The sequence below is a fragment of the Lolium rigidum genome, chromosome 6 (genome assembly GCF_022539505.1).
Source record: "Lolium rigidum isolate FL_2022 chromosome 6, APGP_CSIRO_Lrig_0.1, whole genome shotgun sequence".
Taxonomy (NCBI): domain Eukaryota; kingdom Viridiplantae; phylum Streptophyta; class Magnoliopsida; order Poales; family Poaceae; genus Lolium; species Lolium rigidum.
The window spans coordinates 3,204,557-3,225,446 of NC_061513.1; the positions used below are offsets into that span (position 1 = coordinate 3,204,557).

The 20,890-nt window shown below is 45.2% G+C and overlaps 2 protein-coding genes across 2 annotated transcripts; both read left to right on the forward strand.

Annotated features, from left to right (window-relative positions):
• Positions 1–3,336: 3,336 nt before the first annotated feature.
• On the forward strand, positions 3,337–4,458 carry LOC124660140. Its single transcript, XM_047197930.1, has one exon. The coding sequence runs from the start codon at positions 3,337–3,339 to the stop codon at positions 4,456–4,458; it is 1,122 nt and encodes a 373-aa protein (XP_047053886.1).
• A 2,328-nt stretch (positions 4,459–6,786) lies between these two features.
• On the forward strand, positions 6,787–20,385 carry LOC124660141 (RRP12-like protein). Its single transcript, XM_047197931.1, has 30 exons — positions 6,787–7,350; positions 7,432–7,954; positions 8,346–8,591; positions 8,740–8,828; positions 9,575–9,785; positions 9,869–10,050; positions 10,156–10,395; positions 11,427–11,614; positions 12,442–12,535; positions 12,625–12,681; positions 12,768–12,902; positions 13,981–14,046; positions 14,257–14,370; positions 14,952–15,113; positions 15,199–15,327; positions 15,417–15,518; positions 15,995–16,071; positions 16,151–16,469; positions 16,905–17,278; positions 17,349–17,430; positions 17,517–17,607; positions 17,723–17,752; positions 17,873–17,985; positions 18,078–18,150; positions 18,241–18,361; positions 18,483–18,600; positions 19,046–19,185; positions 19,265–19,322; positions 19,467–19,537; positions 19,643–20,385. Exons 1-30 carry the CDS (start codon positions 6,802–6,804, stop codon positions 20,154–20,156), a joined length of 5,268 nt encoding a protein of 1,755 aa, XP_047053887.1. The 5' UTR covers positions 6,787–6,801; the 3' UTR covers positions 20,157–20,385.
• The last annotated feature ends 505 nt before the right edge of the window (positions 20,386–20,890 follow it).

A 20,890-nucleotide genomic window follows, 5' to 3' on the forward strand; every position in this document is an offset into this window, starting at 1 on the left:
ATGGAAGGTTTTGGTTTCGGGTCTTATTCGAAGACTTGGACACCAACACTTGGGTTCCACCTATATAATGAGGGGCCAAGGGGAGGGCCGGCCACCCCCAAGCACCACAAGGTGGCCGCACCACTAGATGGCCGGCGCCCCCTCCCAAACCCTAGCCGCCCCTCTCTCCTCTATAGTTCCCGCACGCTTAGCGAAGCTCCGCCGGACTTCTCCACCACCACCGACACCACGCCGTCGTGCTGTCGGATTCAAGAGGAGCTACTACTTCCGCTGCCCGCTGGAACGGGGAGGTGGACGTCGTCTTCATCAACAACCGAACGTGTGACCGAGTACGGAGGTGCTGCCCGTTCGTGGCGCCGGAACCGATCGTGATCAAGTTCTTCTACGCGCTTTTGCAAGCGGCAAGTGAACGTCTACCGCAGCAACAAGAGCCTCATCTTGTAGGCTTTGGAATCTCTTCAAGGGTGAGACTCGATACCCCCTCGTTGCTACCGTCTTCTAGATTGCATCTTGGCTTGGATTGTGTGTTCGCGGTAGGAAAATTTTTGTTTTCTATGCAACGTTATCCTACACCTACAACCAAGCACAAGTTCTTGGCTGTAGCCTCGGGGGCTACTCCCATCGGGAACGCTGTTCGCGTGCCCGATGAAATTTAAAAAGGAAAATAAAGAAAGATAGAAAAGCAAGAGAGTATATTTCGAGTTATAATGAACTCTACATATACTCCCATCGGGAGATTAATATAAGTCATATTTGACTCGATAAAATGTGCCATTCCAACAGCCGGAAAAGCACTCGACAATATATTCTCGAACGCCAAAGTTGCGATCAATTTCCGAATGCCGCAAATTTGCGACGGTAAGACCCCGGATCCGTTCGCCGGGCGTGGCATCGCCTAAGACTGCGCTCCGCTACTTTTATCCGTATCAACGGATACGAAGAAAAATCCTAACGGACGCGTTAGGTACTCGATAAATTTGGCTGGGACTCGACGGAATGGTAAGACCATAAGCGGCACCTGTCGAAGTTTGCACCGAGTATCCCGAGATCATGTCCGGGGACGTGATCTTGAAGTAGGTTTTTGCGGATTGCCACTAGAGCAGTTAACTAGTACCTGATCCGTCAGATGAACTAGCCCCAACTACCAGTATCCCTGTACAATATAGAAATTTATATGAAGAAATATAGAAAAGTTTAAATTGTTGAGTAAAAATAAACAGTGGAGATTTTCCCTGACTCTACGATTCAAGCAAAATCTCGGGGGCTACTGACATAGGCATCCCAAATGGGCCTGCCAAAGGTAGTACCCGGGGTTTAATGAAGGCCCACTACCCGAAGAATAAGAAGATTCGAGAGCCCAAGACATATTAAGGAAAGTAGAGTTGTAATAAGAAGTGTTATTTGTAATCCGGCGGGATGAGTTAGAAACCGTCCCGAACTCACGTAACTTGTACAAAACGAAACCCTCGGCTCCACCTCTTATATAAAGGGGGAGTCGAGGGACGAGGAGATCATCGAATCATTGTTCACAAACCCTAGTTTTCATAATCGTCGAGTACTTTTCGGCTGAAACCTTCGAGATCTACTTGCCCTCTACTTCTAACTAAACCCTAGCCTATAACCCGTAGGCATTGACAAGTTAATCCCTTGTCAGGCGCTGCCGGCGAGGTGGATGCAGTAGGCGGCTCGCATGGCCGGCGAGCAGGAGATGGAGCGGAGGCTCCTGGCGAGGTTGAAGCGGAGGTCGCCGGTGCTTGTGAGGCGGGGGTCGACGCTCCCGACGAGGTGGAGAGGAGGTCGGGCAGAGGAGCAGCTGTGGACTACATCTCCGGCGGTGACGCGGGCGACCCCAGGGAGGCAGGGACGTGGGCGGTGAAGAGGCCGGCGGCTCGGAGCGCCTTGATGGCCGCGGAACGGCGATGAGTGGCGGCGCTGACGACGGTCGCAGGGCGCTGTGCACGACGCAGAAGCCAGCCATGAGGCTGCAACGTTCGTGGAGATGCTTCGACGACGATCTGCAAGGCGGGCGTAGCAGAGCCGCCGGCCTTTGGTAGGGTCGGATGTAGCAGGCGCCGCCGCTTGCAGCAGAGCCTCCGGCGTTTGGTAGCAGCGCCGCTGGCCGGACGAAGCAGGCGCCACCGCTGTTTGCAGCAGCGCCGCCGGCCGGACGTAGCAGGCGTCCTCGCCGCTTGCAGCGGCACCGCCGGCCGGACGTAGCAGCACCACCGGCGGGACGTAGCAGACGCCCCCTCCTTCGGTAGCATCGCCGCCGTCCGAACGTAGCATACGCCGACAATGGATGTAGCATCAATGGCGGGCGGCATGTACTATGGTGGGCACTCGCTAGTGGTCGCAGCGGCGCCGCCCACCGTTTGTAGCAGAGATGGTCAAGCCTCGTAGCACGCCCCCGTTCCCTTGAAGCGCTGGCGGCAGCAGGACCGCCTGAGATCATGGAGAAGGCCATGCCTGCGACAACAACGTGCAGAGGGTCGGGGCTTGCAGCACTACCACCATGGGGGACGGCCGGCGGCGCTCCGTGGGGATGGCCGGTGCGCAGCGGCTTCACGAGCTGAGGAGGTGGTCAGGGTAGCCTGAAGCCGCACGCAGGAGAGGCGGTGCTCGGCTTGGGCGCCGACGAGGACCCGGCGCGGCATCTGTAGGAGGAGGAGATCGGGGGAGGCGACGGCCGTGCACAGGGAAGGCGCGGGAGAACGGCGGCTCGGCGGCTCGGTGGAGGAGTGCGCGAGCGGAGGACGTGGAGGGGATCAGGGCAGGGGAGCCGGCGACAAGGAGGTCCTCGGCGGCGGCGCCATGGCCGCACCTCATAGCGGCGCGAGGAGTCAAGGACGGAGAGCGCGCGCGGACGAGCTCAGGACCCTCGTCTCCATCTCCGGGAGGAAGCTCCGGCCAGCGGGGCACGGGCGGGCGCGACGCCAGGCGGTGGCGGCTGCCGGCCGCGCGGGGCAGTAGCAGAGTCGTGCGAGCGGATACGATTCTCGTGGTGGACGATGGGTTGGTGGGGCCTGGGAAAGAGACGTCCTCACGTTCGTGTCCGTAGCCGTAGGATTGATGCGATCGAACGACGCGCGACCCGGAGGTTGCGTCGCTCGCAGCCTCCGGGGGATCTGGATCATTTTCCGTATTCAAACGGCAAGACTTCAAACTTGCCACTACGAGTACATGCATGTGTCTCCGACTCGAACTCTGCTAGCTAACGTTTAGTTTTCAACAGTTTGCATATATATATATCCATCTATAATTGTACGCAACACACGCCCACGTGGTTGCATCAATCCATACATCTAGGAGTAGGACACAAGCACGCGGTTGCATTGCATGAGTACGACAAGCGCAAAAATACATGATCACCGGTCGATCATGGCGGACTGGGCAGAACTTCTACCGGAGCTTGTCCAAGGCATCGCCGATTGCGTCCTCTCCACCACCGATGGCGGCGAGGTGTACATGAACATGAGGGCCGTCTGCTCCAGCTGGCGCTCTGCCGTCGCCAAGCCATCTCCACTCGCCGCCATCGCCGACCTCCGTTTCAGACCACGGCACTGGGTCATGCTCGACCTGCCATTCAAGAACCAGGACGACGACGACGTCTCCCTCTTTCTCCACGTCCTCACCGGGCGGTTCCACAGCTTGCGCCTCCCGGTGCTTCATGACCACATCCTCGTCGGTGCCTCCGACGGTCTTCTCGTGCTCGGGGACAGAGATGAGCCCCCGAACGTGGCTTGTGTTCTCAATCCCTTGACAGGCGACATCCTTCGCTTTGCCGCGCCATTCCATAAATCTTTCGAGGATATTGAGTCAACCGCGGTGACCGGCGATTCGAGGCTGGTCTTGGGGGGATATGCAATGGTTGCATGGGCTGCTCCAACCAGCGATGCGTTTACCGAGGAGGACATTGGCCAGAGCACGACTACCATGGGTACCTTCCAAGGCAATGTCTATGTGGTCGATCTGCAAAGTCGGGTATTCAAGTTTCTCTCACCAGAAGAGCAGTGTGATGCCGAGGTCGCGCTCATAGCCGAGGTGCCGCTGAATGTCGACGTATATTTATCAGAAGAAGAGGAAGATAACATCGGATTGTCTGATTATCTCGTGGAGTCTGCCGGAGAACTGCTGCTCATTCGGTGCCATCGGGGTCGAGCCTTGAAAGTTTTCAGAGTCGACGTCGAGCGCAAGTCATTGGAGGAGGTCAAGAGCCTCGGCGGCTGCCATGCGCTGTTCCTTGGCCCCGTGAGGTGCATGTCTGTGGATGCGGTTAACCTTCCGTCCGTCGACAGTGACTGCATATACTTGCTTCATTGGGTGGGAAAATCAGAACACATGTCCGTGTATAGCCTAAGGGATGACAAGATGGAGTTTATCTCTAGCGTGGACAATCCTGATCGACCTTTCAGCCTTGTTCAAGTTCTCTTACGGTACTGTGATTTTCTTGATGAGTAAATCTTTAAGTCCCCGAGGTTGTAAAAACAAACCTGTTCTAGCATATATTGGTGCTAGTCTTGCTTCCTGCCACCTACCTGACTACTTCTAAGATTTTAACCAACGTGTGAGAAGTAGGAGTTCAAGTAGTAGTGTTTTTCATGCTGGAACAGTTATGTGTATTTTAGTACTAAATATCCATAATAATTGTCGCATCTTTAATTTAAATTTAATCAAGTTTGAACTAAAGCCTCAACATTTATTATGAATAGTAGGGAGTATGTCTTTGACTCTTCAACCAGTCATACTCTTGCATCCGTTCCGAGTGATGCTGTTTATATGTACGGTTCAATGTGCAGCGGCTGGTCGTGAATACGTCTCAATTCATTTTGAACGATTTCTTGCAAGGGCCTGAATTTGTTCTTCGAACTAACCGAATCCAATAAATATGACTCTTTTACTGCAATTGTGCAATGTTGGGCTATATTTCACAAGACAACTAGTATCATGTTCCGAGATCACCGCCGGTCTTCATGTATGATGGGTTTATTCTTGTTGTTGTTATCTGTTGATGTGATAGTACCTTCAACGGCGGCGTCTTTGACAACCCCTTCTTTTGATCCTTCACGAGCAAGATCTTCATGCTGGTATGGCGATGCTAGCGCGACTTCTTGCCTAGATCTGGGCAGCGACCCTTTTATATGCTTACCGCTATTTCCAACCTCTATCGTACGAGGCATTCTATTGTTGCGGCTATTCAAATTGTCCTTTACAGGTCTTTACATGTACTTTAGTGGGTGAGTTTTCGAAGCTATCCATCGCTACGGCTTTGACGAGAAGTTTGAGTCTTATGATCATAGTTGTATTTTTCTCCTTTTCAAAGTTTTTCTATGTCTAAGGGTTCAATTATCCTATTATCTTGGTGTAAACATTGTTTTCTTTATCTAATATAAACATGATTAATTCTGAAAAATGTCACAGAAAAGATTTGAATTAGGTAAAATCATAGCAACCATATCATACACATTTGGGGCAAACTGGGTTTCATGGCTTTGCACTCAACTGCATGTCTTTTGTGCGTGGTGGTTTATTGTTACCATCTCTGTGTAGCATCAAGTCTTTTTTTTATAGGAGTGTAGCATCAAGTCATGTCAGCTTTATTGTGTATTCTGCACCTGAAGCCCTCTCATCAAAGATTTAGTTTTAGCGATTTTTGTTTGTAACTCAGAATCAATTCTTGCGATTGTGGTTTTTCTTGTTCTAGGTGGGGAGTGTGGTGGCCATCAGAGGGCCGCGTGCATCACCGTCAATTGTTACGAAATTGCTGGTGATTTGGATCATCCCATTCAATGCGAGGTCTTTTGCATCATATTTGTGAGTTTGGGTATGTCGGAGTAGCGTTACCCTATCGAGTTCGCCGATGAAGGCGAGCATGGGGGTTTTGTTTCAGATTCGTTGGTGGGAGTTTTTTCACTTAACATAGTTACCCGTCAAACTACTCACATGCAGATCATGTCGCACAAATAGAGTGGACATACCCAAATGGCTTAATCCCAATAGAGATCCGTATCTAATGAATGGTGGCGTTAGGACTCTGTTCTATACTAGTGGCTCCACGGCCCACTATCTAGTTGCCTTTCCTCAAACCTTCCCCATTTCCCATGAGATATAACTCCATCTCTATCTAATCCCCTTCCATCGTTTTCTCTCTCAAGCACCTTCTTCATTTCCCCTCCCATGTCTTCGTTTGTGGAGGCAATTGTGTTGACCAACGCGGAGAGCTGTCCCGAAGCAAAGCTGGTGTAGCAGTGCGATGAGCGCAGATAGGGCAAAAGGGGGATTGAGGATGGACGTCAATGACACACCTGCAGGTTTCTTCGACAATGCAATGCGTTTATCCCTCCCTCATCCTCTTCCGATAGCTCAACGTTCCTCCTCTGAAAAAATGTGCTCTATTTTGGGTGCTTTAGCGGTCCTTCATCATGACATGGTGCTCTATTTTTCTGAAAAATTGTTGAAAGCTCTATACTCTCAAAATATGTGAAAGCCTTAATTCCTGAAAGATTAGTTTTCCCAAAGTTTCTTTTCACTTTTTTCCTGAACGTTTAATTTTTGGAAAGTTGCTTGTATCTTTCTAGAAGTTTACTTTTCTGAAAGTTTCTTAAAACAAAATTCTGAAAGTTTAATCTCCTAGAAGTTCTCTATAAAATATTCTTAAATTTAATTGCTGAATATGACATAGCCGCCTTCAAAATTGAAAGAGCTTTGGTACTAATATACTCGCAAACTTTAAACCCTAGAGGAGTAGGAAAATCTGTCTCGGACCCAAATCCCCCAAAACCCTTTCTCCCTCGGCCCGTCGCCATGAAGCGGAAGCAGAGAACCTCGGCGGCCGCCGCCGCCGCCACCGAAGTCGACGCCGACGAGCCGTCCCAGGCCCTGCTCCCCCTCGACGACTATTCGGGCGACGTCTGCGCCGCCCTCACCGCGCGCTACGGCCGCTCCGCCTCCGCGCAGCACCGCCACCTGCTCGCCACCGCCGCCGCCATCGGCTCCATCCTCGCGGACGACGGGCACTCCCTCACAGCCGAGTCCTACCTCCCCGCCGTCGTCTCCGCGCTCCGAGCCGCCGGCCCCTCTGACCCGGCCGCCGCGTCCGCGCTCGCCTCCCTCCTCGTCATCCTCATCCCCCACATCTCCTCCCTGCCGCCGGCCTCCGCCTCTGAGTCCGCCTCCTCGCTCGCCGACTTCCTCGCCTCCCCTGACGCCTCCAAGCTCCCCACCGGCACCGTGCGCTCGGTGGTCAAGTCGCTCGGCCACTTGGCCCTCCTTCTCGACGCCGCAGCCGATTGGGCCGCTGTGGCCGCGCCTCTTGAGGCTCTCCTCGCCGCGTCCGTGGACCAGCGGGCCAAGGTGAGGAAGCTACGGGGTGGATTTTCAAAATTGCTGGTGTAGAAACCACGCTCATGTGCATGCCATTTCTCGTTTTGACAGGTCCGAAGATGCGCACAGGAGAGCGTCGAGAAGCTCTTTGCTTACCTGGAGCGTTCCGGTTGCGGGAAGAAAGCTAGCAGTGCTGCAGTTGGTTTGTTTGAGAAACACATTTCATCGGTGAGAGGCCTTGCCAAATTGGATGCAGACGCTTCCGAGGCTAAGGAGACGGAGGCGGTTCACATGCTAGGTGCGATGGCGGTTTTAGTTCCGCATCTATCTAAGAAGGCAAGGAGTACGGTGTTCTCGGGTGCTCGTCGGCTGTTGACCGCCCGTTTTAGCCCGCTCACAAGGCATGTCCTCAGGCTAATGGAGGCCTTGCTGGAGCATCTTAAGGTTGAGAATGTCGAGCCGGAGTTGGAGAATTTCATCTCCTTGCTGTTGGCCTATCTGCCTTATGATGAGAAGAAGCCTGATGATACCATCATCGCAGCATTACAGCTCATGAGAAGTTGTTTAGCGAAATTGGCTGGCCACTCAAAATTGTGGACAAAGGCTCTTCCATCTGCATTTGAGGCAGTTTCAGGTTTGCATCTTCATGCTTTTCATGTGCCAGGACTTCATGCAATGATGCTTCTTGCAAAATATCCATATGCCCAGTTCAAAAGAAATCGTATGCATTCCTAGTTGACTTACCCAGTTCATGCAATGATGCTTCTTCGGGAATAGTGAGTTCTTCTTGTTATCATTATTGTGCGTGTTGAACCAGTAGTCCTCAACCATGCTTCGTCCAATGCTATTTTCATCGGTTCATTTGGGGATTACTTATGATTCATGTCAATATGCATCTTTTGGTCAACCTTTTCCACACGTATGAGTTGGTGATAGATGTACTTGCGAATTATCTTCTGCTGTATTTGTGTTGTAATGCTTAGTAATACTAACCTAACTTATTGTTCTGCTTCTCAACTTGGCAGGATACCTAATTCTGGACAGAAAATGTTCTGAAGATATAGCAAAACTGCTAATAGAGTGCATCTATTCTCATGTCGACCAAAGTATTCTGTTGACTAATGAATCACAGCCTGATGCTGGGGATTCAAGTGATGGCGCTGCTGTCAAATCAATCTGTTTGTCTATCAATAAAAGACTCAAAAAGTGTCCTGCTCCTCCTCTTCCTGATAATGTGTTAAAGATCGTCCTGGCTTTGTTTCTCAAACTGGGTATGCACTCTCCCAGCACCTTTTAACCTGCTAATATTTTGTGCATTATGTAGCCTTTCTGCATGCATGTGATATTCATATTGCCCTGCTTTACACATCACCCACTATGGATTCATTAACACTTTGGTATTTGATAATTCATCTGCAGGGGAGTGTTCTTACATTTTTATGAAAGACATCCTACTAACTTTGTCACGACTTGGTACGAAAATACACAAAGAACCACACCTGAAGAAGGTAAGTTCACTTCTTGATTACTATCACATCCAGAAAAGGACCATCTTAGCTTGTTTTGTAGATGCCACCACCACTTGTGGACATTCAACATTATATGTTTACATATTTAATATGCCAACTAGCTTTTATTTGTTGCAGAAATGGTCACACATGAGATTATTACTATTTTCTTACTTAAGTGTTACATATCTACTGCATAAAGTAAGCATGAGGCTTGCAGAACATACCACCTTTCAGGCGATACCATTGATACCAATATACAAATAGTGGTTTAAATAGTTGTGAAAAAATTCGAGCTAGATATGGTAATGATGCGTCTTGCGAAGATTGAATTAGAATGATATACATAAGAGAAACAAAAAAAAGGCAGAATTTAGTGAATAGTGTTCTTTTCCTTTTCCTCCTTTTGTCTTCTTTTGTTTCTCCATGTGTAAAATTTACATGATAGGATAATACTGTGTTGATGTTGTACATTTTATTCCTGATTTCTTCAGGACCATTACGGCCTAGTAAAATTTTGGCATTGGTATCATGGTATCACCTAAAATTGTATCACCGGATATGTTCTCCTTGAGCCCCACATAATCTTAGTGCAGAAAAAAAATAACAGGATATCATGGTTTAGTTTATATTCAGTATTTGCGCCACACCTACTTGTATGTGTCAGGTAAAGAGAAACGGCATACACCTTAATTTTTGAACTTTCATTTAGCTACTTTTTTCTCTTAACTTTGTCATATTTGCAGGTTGAGGAGTGCATTGGGGCAGCAATAGTTGCCATGGGGCCAGATAAAATTCATTCACTACTCCCAATATCTTTTCACGAGGATTGGTTTACATGCTCAAATACTTGGCTCGTACCCATTTTAAACAAGTATGTTTATGGGGCCTCACTGCAACACTTTTTAGAGTACATTGTACCGCTAGCGAAATCTTTACGGGATGCTTCAAGCAGGGGTAAAGACAATCAATTCAATAGGCCATAAAGACTAATGTTTGTATGTTATACAACTTCATAATGTTTTCCTTTGTTCCTTTAGCAAAAAAACCACGAAAATGTAAAGAGTTGCAAGCTTGGAGTGATCAATTGTGGAACTTGCTTCCTGCCTTCTGCCGCTATCCGTCTGATGTATATCAGAATTTTGGTTCCTTGTCCAAACTGCTGGTAGAGATGCTGAAGTGTGATCGGTGTCTCTACAAATCCGCTTGTAAAGGCCTTCAGGTTGAGTTCTATACACTGCAATTTTCTTATATTTTATCTTTTGAACTCGTTTTCTACAATGCTTCTTCATTCGTTCTCTCAGTCAATTTATGTATTGTGCCCCAGCAACTTATCGATGGAACTAGAAGATTAACTAGCAGTGATCAAGACGTAGAAATCCCTGCAGAAATTTCAGCCTTGTTCACGTCATCGGAGGCTAATAACTTAAGCTGTGTAAGCTTACAAAGATGCTCGAAAAAAGATGCCCGTAAAAGCATGAAAGTCCTGGCATCACATTCTGTGGATCTTCTTTGCACTTTTGCAGATGATTTCCTTGACTCTTCAGAAAAGCGTGCTCACATAAAGGTGCATCACACACTCAGTTGTTCCTTATATCAGATGATTGTCTTGTGATTGTTTCCCAATTACTTAACTCGGTTACATACGCACATTTTGAAATAGCATCTCATACTTGTGGACCAGCATTTATGATTTTGATTAACTTGTGCATGTTAGATGCATGAATGCTTGTTAAATAGATGATTGTCTTGTGATTGTTTCTCAATTAGTTAACTCGGTTACATACAGACATTTTGAAATAGCATCTCATACTTATGGACCAGCATTTACGATTTTGATTAACTTGTGCATGGATGCTTGTTAAATAAGTTATATTTGGGAGGCAGTTTTTCATTGAAATAGACGATGTTAGATGCATGGATGTCCGTTAAGTTTGGAATTTGAAACCATAGGCTGGGAGGGAGCTTAAGCTTTACCTACCTGACTCAGTAACCCAGTCCATGTAATTTTACATGAATGCTTTGGCCTTAGGACCTGTTAAGTTGGTGAGGGTGTCATGACTGTTTCACCAGATGCAAGACTAAGTGCATTACGAATAAGGAGAAGCATGACCATTTGGAATCCTGATTGCCTATCCTTAAGGATCTTTAACTAAGTGGCCACATGACTTTGTAATAACGGTTGCATGACTATGAAGTATGAATTACTTTAAAATATGTAATACAAAACTCATGAATGGAGCCTTCTTCCTGCATATGGCTTGCCTGTGTATTTTGCTGTACATAATGATTATGCTATTTTTTCCTGTGTATGCTGTGTACATGATCCAAGCCTTGCCATTGAAGGACTAAATGCAGGCTTGTGTAAGATGGTTTTCACACATGTTAGAGCCTCAAATCTGTATGTTTATGACAATAATATGCCTCCAGCTCTCATATCGACCTATCCCAGAGTTGTGTTGCAGTATGCATTTTGACATGTGTACTGAAAATTGCTTTGTTCTTACGGATGTAAGATTTTTAGCTACTTATCTTTGTTTGAAGACAAAGCATCTATTGGCCACTGATATTTATTCTGTCATCTTTGTGGTTTTGCAGGATGCTCTGAGATCCCTTGCTCAACTTTCTGGTAGCGCAAATATCTGTAACCTTTTTCTTTCACTAGTTAAAAGATTTGGTTTGGAAGATACTCCATTGGAGCCAGAGAATCTAGAATGTCAAACAAATGAGGTAGATGGAAAAGAAGAAGAGAGTAGTGATGCTACAGCGGAGATAAACAATAAGAGGTTTGCTACTTATCTTTGCCCACATAAGTTATTTCTTTAAATCTAGGTTAAACATTCTTGTAGAAAAACACAAACAAACCAAGTAAAAAACAAAATCGTAGGTTCTCAGCAGCTTCAAAAATTCGTACCATGTAAACGATTAACTACAAGTCTTCATTTTTTTTTCAATCTGGTAACCTTTTGCAGCGATCTTACCATCCAGTTAATGGTCACCTTGATTACTTCATGCGTTTACATTCCATTCTTGACAACACAATCCACACGGCCTTGAGTTTCACTGTGCATTTAGGGCAAATGCTCTAGGGCATGAGAGAATTAGTAAGATAAATATTAATGATCTTGTGGTTAGTTGTACCAAGAAGGCAAGAATAAATATCTGTACTGGTATACTCATCTTCCCCCAGTTGTGTATTGGTATTTAGCTATTATTAAATTGTTTTAGTAGTATATATTAATATTACTGGCCCCTAACTCATGCATCCTAGGTGATTGAGTGGAGCCAACTTGATTTCAAGAAGTTAGCATGAATATGCAGTTATGCTGTTTCGAAAACTGTAGATAACAAGGTTTTGAATAATACAGTTCTTGTTGAAAAACTTAGGTGTTAAATTCATGAAACCATTATCTAAAAAATAATGTCATGGAAACAACCATGCCCCCAAACTAGGATTTTTCTTGGGAGTTTTACCAGATATGTAGGGACTACTACGCTTATTATATGACTATGCATCATCATGTATTCACATGTTGCTATGTCATATGAACACATGATGTGTTCCATCCGGAAGCTTGTTATGCACAATATGATTATAGTTTTGTTTGTGCAGGTCACTTCTGATGGAACTCATTCCCACGCTAGCTGAAGCTGCTGATGAAGATGCGCTTGATTTATTTTTTGGATTCATCAAGTCTTCTTTACTGGTATCCTTGCTAATCTCTGCTCTTATTATGCCCCAAAACCCAACTATTAGTACAGTTCATTGTTCATACCTCTTATCTTTTCTCCGCAGAACAACATCAAGTCGTGTGACAGCAGAGCTCTCTTCGCATTAAGCATAATTTTGAAGGTCAGCATGAGTTCCTCATATGCAACTTCCGATTTTGACATGTACCTTTTCCGATATTAATTGTCATCTCATCCCTTTACTTTCAGGAACATCATGGATATTCTTTAACCCAGTTGGATGAAATAATGATGCTTCTTCATGGAATAAAGCCAGATTCTAATAATGCAGTTTTAGAAGGCCAATTAGTATGCTACAAGTATCTGTTGGTTCATATGATTAAGGTAGGTTGATAGTTGTTATTCTCTTTTAATAACAGGTGACATACTGCAAGTATCAAAAGCTTTCCCTTTGCATGACCTCATTTTCGAATTTGCTATGCTGATGTATGTGTGTGAGCCGCTGCAGTAAGTTTTCGAACATGCTGTTCTGTCTGCACAACTGCACATTGTACCCATAGTGTTATCTTCCTGTCGATATTCTTGCATGCATAAGAATTGTATTGTAGGAGGTGCTAAGTAATTTCGTTTTTTTTGTTACACACCTTAGTCAACTTTCATTGGCGTTTGGTCAAGGCCTCAGGGCAGTACCAACTACCAAGAAAGGAGCCATGTCATGCAGGAATTGCTATTCACATGAACAGTACCCACGTTGACAATGTCATTAACTGTGGAGAAAATTATAGTTGGTTATTTGAACAAGATAAATTACATTAAATCTGGGGCTAATGCAACTTAAATACGTTGAAACTTGACAACATACATTCTGTACAATTCTAGACTTACAAGAAATAAGAATGTATATCTCATTTAACTTAAATGTGTTAAAAGAGGACATTCAACTAAATCGATTGGTCTGTACTTATGAAATGTATAGATCTGTTGTATTTTAAATAAAAATAAACAACTACAAGTGTCTGAGCTGTGAGCACCATAAGAGCACAACTACTTGTTAATGAGAGCTGCACCCTTTGCATATGTTGACCAACTTGATCCAGAAGGGATCTAACTACAAACTCAAGATGCACCAAAGATAAAACCCAAGACCTTGGGTAATCTCCAATGTTTACTTGTCCATGTACGCCCTCTTGCTACCACTACTTGCCATATCCTGATGGAATACTAGCAGTGTCAAAGTAGTTAGCAGACTAGCTCATCTGTATCCTATGCCTTCCTTTATGGACACACACATGTACCTCCTACCAAGAGAGCATGAAGATATCGACATGATGTTCTTTGACTGCAATACTGCATACATGTTTTCATATGTTAGTATGTTACGTTAGTCTAGTTCTATACTTCGCTTGTCCTGCTTGTTGAATCACGTGATGTGTTTTTTTACTTACCACCTACCATTCTGAAGGTTAATGAAGAGAGCACCAGCAAGAAGGCATTCTTGATTCTAAATGAGTTAATACTTGCATTGAAGGTGTGTTTCCCTAGACTCATGTTTTGATAAATCATGTATTACGGGGATAGCATCATGTCATACATATGGCATCATCATTTATACAATTATTAATTTATACCGACTTAAAGCAAGGCCGTGAAGAAAGCCACATGGCAAGGGTTTTTTTTTCGTCTTCTGCCATCTGTCTTTTTTGTTTCATTCCCTTTTGTTTTCTTATTTTAAATGCAGTCTAAGAAGGAAAATAGAAGAATAGCATACGATGTACTCCTGGCTATCAGTACTAGCTTGAGGAGCTCCGAATCAAATAACGGAGATTCAGATCTTCAACGACTATTCACAATGGTCAGTTAACAATCTTCTCTGCTCTTGAGATGTTTTCCCTATGTTTATTTGATGCACACAAGTAGGGTGCCGCGTTGTTTGAGGAGACGATTGTTTCTTGTTTCCTCTTCCTAATCATTGCACCTCAAGTACTTATTTCGCTTTTCATGTAAGAAATCTCGCAACACAATCTCTTCATTTCTAGTTAATGTAGTATTATGAATTGATGTGCCCATTAACTCCTCTCATCTGTATAAATTATTGATGCTTAGTGTATGAAATCTATGCAAAGAACAAGTCTCATGGAAAATGTAGAACTAAGGTTTATAGTTTTGCAGCAACCAGGCCTGGAAGCAGCCATATAGTATATATTTTAGAAGAGCAACCTTCAAGCTCTGAGAGCACTACAATGGTGTTTGAGCACCACAGTGATGTTGTATAAATGTCTAACCTGCATATCTCAGAGTAGAGATGTATCATACCTATGCATTTTCTTGAATTTAGTATCTACTTCATCATGTAAGCTATATAATTCCATGTGGCAAGTGTTCTTGAATTTAGTAGCTACTTTATCATCTAAGCTATATAATTCCACATGGCAGGTAATGGGATATCTTTCTAGTCCGTCTCCTCACATAGTGAGTGGAGCAATTGCTGCGCTATCATTGCTTATATACAATGATGCTAATTTTTGCATGGAAGTTCCAAATTTGATACCATCAGTTCTAGTTCTGCTGCAAAATAAAGCTATTGAAATAATTAAGGTGAGTTCTGTGTCTTTTGTATGCCTTATTAATTGTTTTCCTGTTATAAAGGTCTGATTCGTTTATTTATCATACACAATACAAGGCATCTTTGGGCTTCGTTAAGGTGTTGGTAACATCTTTGCATCCAGAAAAACTATTGAGTTTGCAAGCAGATATCATGACTGGCATATTACCATGGTCATCTTTTACAAAGCACCATTTCAAAGGGAAGGTTAGTCACTGCAATTGTTCCATGGTTTAGTTTCCATCTCTTCCATGTTCTGTACGGTGCACTTAATAAGATCTGTTCTGATGTTGCAGGTTGTACTAATACTGGAAATATTGATTAGGAAATGTGGATTTGATGCCGTTAACCTAGTAACACCGGAAAAATACAAGGAGTTCGTTAGAGAGGTTGAAGAGGTGAGACTGCCCTTCAATTATTATTTTCTGACTGCACCCATTGGATTTTTGTTGTATATTTAAGCCTTTGATGATTTTGGCCAAGCTGCATATAGTGTGTGATTGATCCATATCCACCAAGTATGTGTTAGTTTATCAAATGTAAATTACCTAGCAGGGGTTAGTTCCTTCATAGTCCTCATAAGTTCATAATATAACTCCACTGTGGTGAGGTCAAATGGAGTTTTGACTTCTAGCTATTCACTGCAAAGATGCTGCATTTTTTTGTTTGTTTCTGAGCTCTTGTTAGAAGAACTATTCTTTCTCCTCAAATAAAAGAGAGCACCTCTTTAACTACAAACTTTCAAAAGGAAAAACAGCAAATTATGAGGCCACGATGATCCCTCAAACCATTCCCTTCTCACATACTCAACTAAGCTTGCTCGCATGGAAATAAAAACATAGCTGAAAGTTTATCTATCGCACTTTTTTTGCAGGGCCGCAAGGGGAATCATAATCCAGCAGATGGTGCAGAGCCTGAGGCAAATGATCCTGAGCATCCTACTCCGAAGAGGTGAAGCCAATGTCAGCTCCTTTTTTTTTTTTCTTATCCTTCACTACAACTTATTACTTCTATCATTTGGTATATACAGAAGAAAATGGGGTGACTCTAATGCTGAGCCTGGGCAAGAGGAAACACCGAAAAAGGAATTCTTCGTCAAAGGGGATAGGAAACCTCACTTTGGAGGTGCCAGAAACCATAACGACAAAGCATCAGGCGGCAAAGGTGATAGAACTCATTTCAGACCCAAATCCAATGCACGGTCAGGAAATAGTCAAAATTACAGAGGCGGTAAATCTCAAGGCCACGACACGAGGCCCAGAAATGGTGTGTTCAAGAGGACACCGAACCGCGGGACGGGACAGTCGGCCCACTCTCCTAGATTCAAGAAGGCTAGGACTGCAGCAACATGAGGTGAAAGGAAGTCACTTTCTTTGCACTGTCCAGCTATCGGCACGAAGACCCATGGATTTTGGCGTTCTGGCCTGAAGAGCATGGTTCCAGTTTAGGAGGACTTCAGCTATGTATTCTGCCCATTTTGGTCAAGCTCCACGGGCTGAGTTTTTCAGTGTTCTGCCAAACCGTAGAACCAGACTGGTTGTTAACAGTGCCAGTCACTTAATCCATCTTTTTTTTGTGCAGTAAAATTTTGGATTCTCAGTGGATAGATTCGTGTAACAGTTTTTTCTATTCACACAAACATATCAGTGCAACCATGAGCACCTCTTTAACAATTTATATAACGAGTTTTTAAAAAATTATGTAATGGCATGGTATGAGCTTTAGAATTTTGAAATTTGATTGTCATTTTCACCCAAAATTCCTTTTCCACACTTTTGTGAAAGAACTGCTCAAGCCTTTTGTATCTGAAATTTGGAATCACGGTGATATTTTCGAACTGGTTGGAAAGAAAAAAAATATACGGTTTGATGTCAGTCACGGATAACTTTATCCACTCGGACATAGAAGGGCTCATGTGGCCCTTCCGGCCCATATACCTTCTCTTGTCTTGTCTCTCCAAGCCGCGGTGTCAGATTCCGACCCAACCCGCCGGCAGCCGCCGCATCTTCTCCACCTCGTATCTTCTCTGTCGACTCCGGCGGCCGGCCATGGCGGTGGCGGGGCCGGGGCAGCTGAACCTGGACGAGTTCCCCTCGTGGGGCTCCCGCGGCGTCGACTGCTTCGAGAAGCTCGAGCAGATCGGCGAGGGCACCTACGGGTTGGTACTCCTTAATTTCCTCCCTCTCAACACCGATTAGAATCTAATTCCAAGTCTCCGTCGCCGCCAGGCAAGTTTACATGGCGAGGGAGATGGAGACCAACGAGATCGTCGCCCTCAAGAAGATCCGCATGGACAACGAGCGCGAAGGCGTAAGTTTCTTCTTCCCCACTTTCTTCTCCAACGGCCGATGCGATTGTATTGTGGTGCTTGGTTTGATGTTTCCGTTCCGGCGCAGTTCCCGATCACGGCGATACGGGAGATCAAGATCCTCAAGAAGCTCCACCACCAGAACGTTATCCAGCTCAAGGAGATCGTCACCTCCCCAGGTGCTCCAAACTCACCATGAACACCACCCTTGACCTGTAATTGAATTTAGATGTGAGGGTTATTATGGAGCTTGATCTTCGGGCTGACGGAATTCGTATGGTGGGCAATCTGCAGGCCCGGAGCGAGACGAGCAAGGAAAGCCAAGTACGGCTCGATTATCACTACTCTCGCAATTCTAGTGCCCTCGGTTTTGCTTGGGGGGATGGGGTTGTTTGTAGGTTCTCTGAGGTCTGACGCGTTGTCGTGTTGTTGAATTGAGCGTAGTCGATGGCAACAAGTACAAGGGGAGCATCTACATGGTGTTCGAGTACATGGACCACGACCTCACCGGGCTCGCCGACAGGCCGGGGATGCGCTTCACCGTGCCGCAGATCAAGGTGCGGCTTGCCTGCACGCGCGCTGTTTCCCTTTTGATGCTACGATTTTTATCGTGGTGTATGTGCTGATTTTCCGATGTATTGTGGTCCAGTGCTACATGAAGCAGCTGCTTACGGGCCTGCACTATTGCCATGTCAACCAGGTGCTGCATCGAGATATCAAAGGTATTATTATACTTGGACACCTCCACTCGAATTTTGTGGCTTTTTGGCTGCTGCTGAGCTAATATGTTGTATTTGGTACTTCCCTTCCAGGGTCTAACCTATTGATAGACAACGAGGGTAACCTGAAGCTCGCTGATTTTGGGCTGGCGAGATCATTCTCGAGTGATCACAATGGAAACCTGACTAACCGTGTGATCACCTTGTGGTATAGGTACAACCTCCTCCGCCCACCCGCAGGATCGTTGTCACAATTGTATTGGTTATGTATGCTTCATTTTGTTGCCTTCTATTTTTTCGGGGATTATCTTATTGTTGTTGGATTTTGCATGCAGACCCCCGGAGTTGCTACTCGGAAGCACGAGGTACGGTCCAGCTGTCGACATGTGGTCTGTGGGTTGTATTTTTGCTGAGCTCCTCAATGGAAAGCCAATACTGCCAGGAAAGAATGAGGTATATATATACCTATGAGGCTTTCAGACATGAAGTGTACAACCAAAGCATTTGTTGCGCTCTCTTGTCGTTTTTACCTTTTAGTATGAACCTTCACTTCATCATATTTGGGTACGAATGAACTACTAGGCATCAATAAGTTTTGTTTTTATTTGCGCCATGATCTCCATTGCATTGATTACGTGAGTTACGCGTTAGAATACATTTTAACTTCCCTCTATATTTCTAATGCATTTTGACTTCCCTCTGTTTCTCGGTGCTTGAAAAGTTCCATCTAGTTATGCAACCGTTTTCCATTCTAGTCATATACTTCCAATTTTGATCTTACCGTTTTGTCTAGTTAAATAGCATGGCGTTTGTGATTTAGACCCTTTCGTAGTGCGTGTTTATGTTAAGTTACAGTTATAACCCTTTGTGGTTTTAACATTTTATGACTTTACCGCAGCCGGAGCAGCTAACTAAAATCTTTGAGCTTTGTGGCACGCCTGATGAGGCAAACTGGCCTGGCGTCACTAAAATGCCATGGTACAACAATTTCAAGCCTCCCCGGCAGTTGAAGAGAAAAGTTAAAGAAGCCTTTAAACAGTGAGTCCTATGCTTGGCATTGTTTTGTCGTGTAGCTTTAGTAGTCATGTCTCTGGTGCTCACACTTATGCATTTGCAGTTTTGACCGGCATGCTCTGGACCTTTTAGAGAAGATGTTAACTCTAGATCCATCACAGGTAATGTATACCAAATTTGAGCAGTTCCGATTTTTTTGATAATAGCTGTTTTATTCAAATGATTGATTATTTCTCTTTCTCAAGGCCCATGCGTTGTAAAGATTTAACATTATTTTATTTTCGTTCCTTCATTTTATTTTGCAGAGGATGGCAGCAAAAGAAGCACTCGATGCAGAGTATTTCTGGACTGATCCATTACCGTGTGATCCAAAAAGGTAGTTCTGATGGCTGTTTTCGTTATAGGGCGAAGGAAATTCCTTTCTAGTACCTTTCTTCTGGATCTAAGTTAAATCATGACCATTAAATGTTCAATTATACAGTTTGCCATCATATGAAGCATCACACGAGTTCCAGACCAAGAAAAAACGTCAGCAGCAGAGGCAAGCAGAGGAAGCTGCAAAGCGCCAAAAACTGCAGCACCCTCCTCCACACACTCGCTTGCCTCCGATCCAGCATCCAGGCCAATCACACCAGATCAGGCCCAGCCAGCACAATGCACCTCCCGTGGCAGCTGGCCCGAGCCATCACTATGCAAAACCCCGAGGACCAGGGGGGCCTAACAGGTACCCGCAGGGTGGCTCAGGCTATAATAATCAGAACCGTGGAAGCCAGGGCAGTGGCTATGGGAGCGGCCCGTATGCTCAGCAAGGACGAGGAGGACCTCCTCCGTTCCCTGCAGCAGGTGGCCGTGGTGCGGCTGGCAGCGGCTATGGAGCTGGTGGTGGGCCAAATTTCCCGCAAGGCGGTCCGCCATATGGCGCGTCTGGTCCGGGCCGAGGTCAGAACTATCCTCAGGGTGGTTCTCGCAATCAGGGTTATGGGAGCTGGCAATAGTGTATATCAATGGCATGGGGTGGTGAATCGCCCTTCTGAAGTTTGGACTATTTATTTGTAGAATCTTTGCTATTCATTTGCTACTCTCTTGGATTTGCTTCACTAGTAGCCCCTGGAGTATTCCGACTTCAGCTGTAATATTTTTATAAATGCTTGAAATATATCAGCACTAATGAAATATTCTTGTAGCATGGAGGTCTTTGAAAAGTCATTAGAATGTTTGCAGTCAGTTCCTCTTTTGTATTAGTATTCCTTGCACAAGGTTTTCTCATAATCTGTAATTTGAACTGGCACAGCCTGTAGTTTAAGCATAAAATATTTACTTTATGGCATGAATGCTTGCTTCTGTTCAGCATCTGCATGGACTCTGCAATCAGGATGAACTGAAGAAACCTCAAGTGAGACGACTGTTGCAGCTTCTAGCATGCTAGCAAAATCTTGTTACATGAAAAATATTAATGACTAGATAGAAGAATTTTTGAGGATGTAGAGGTGAGGAATGAATTTTCTCCAAATAATAAGGGAAAATGGCTTGAACACCTCTGCATCAAAGGGTTGGAGATCTTTCAAACCTGAGACAGATAAAGCCAGAGAATTCAGGTCAGGAAATTGTGCATACCACGGACGTGGCCACCTTGCGCAGTTGCCATCTAGCTTGGTCAGGACGAATGAATCCTGTGATTCTGACAACCTTGCATGGTTCCAAGAAATTCTAGCATTATCAGTTTATATCA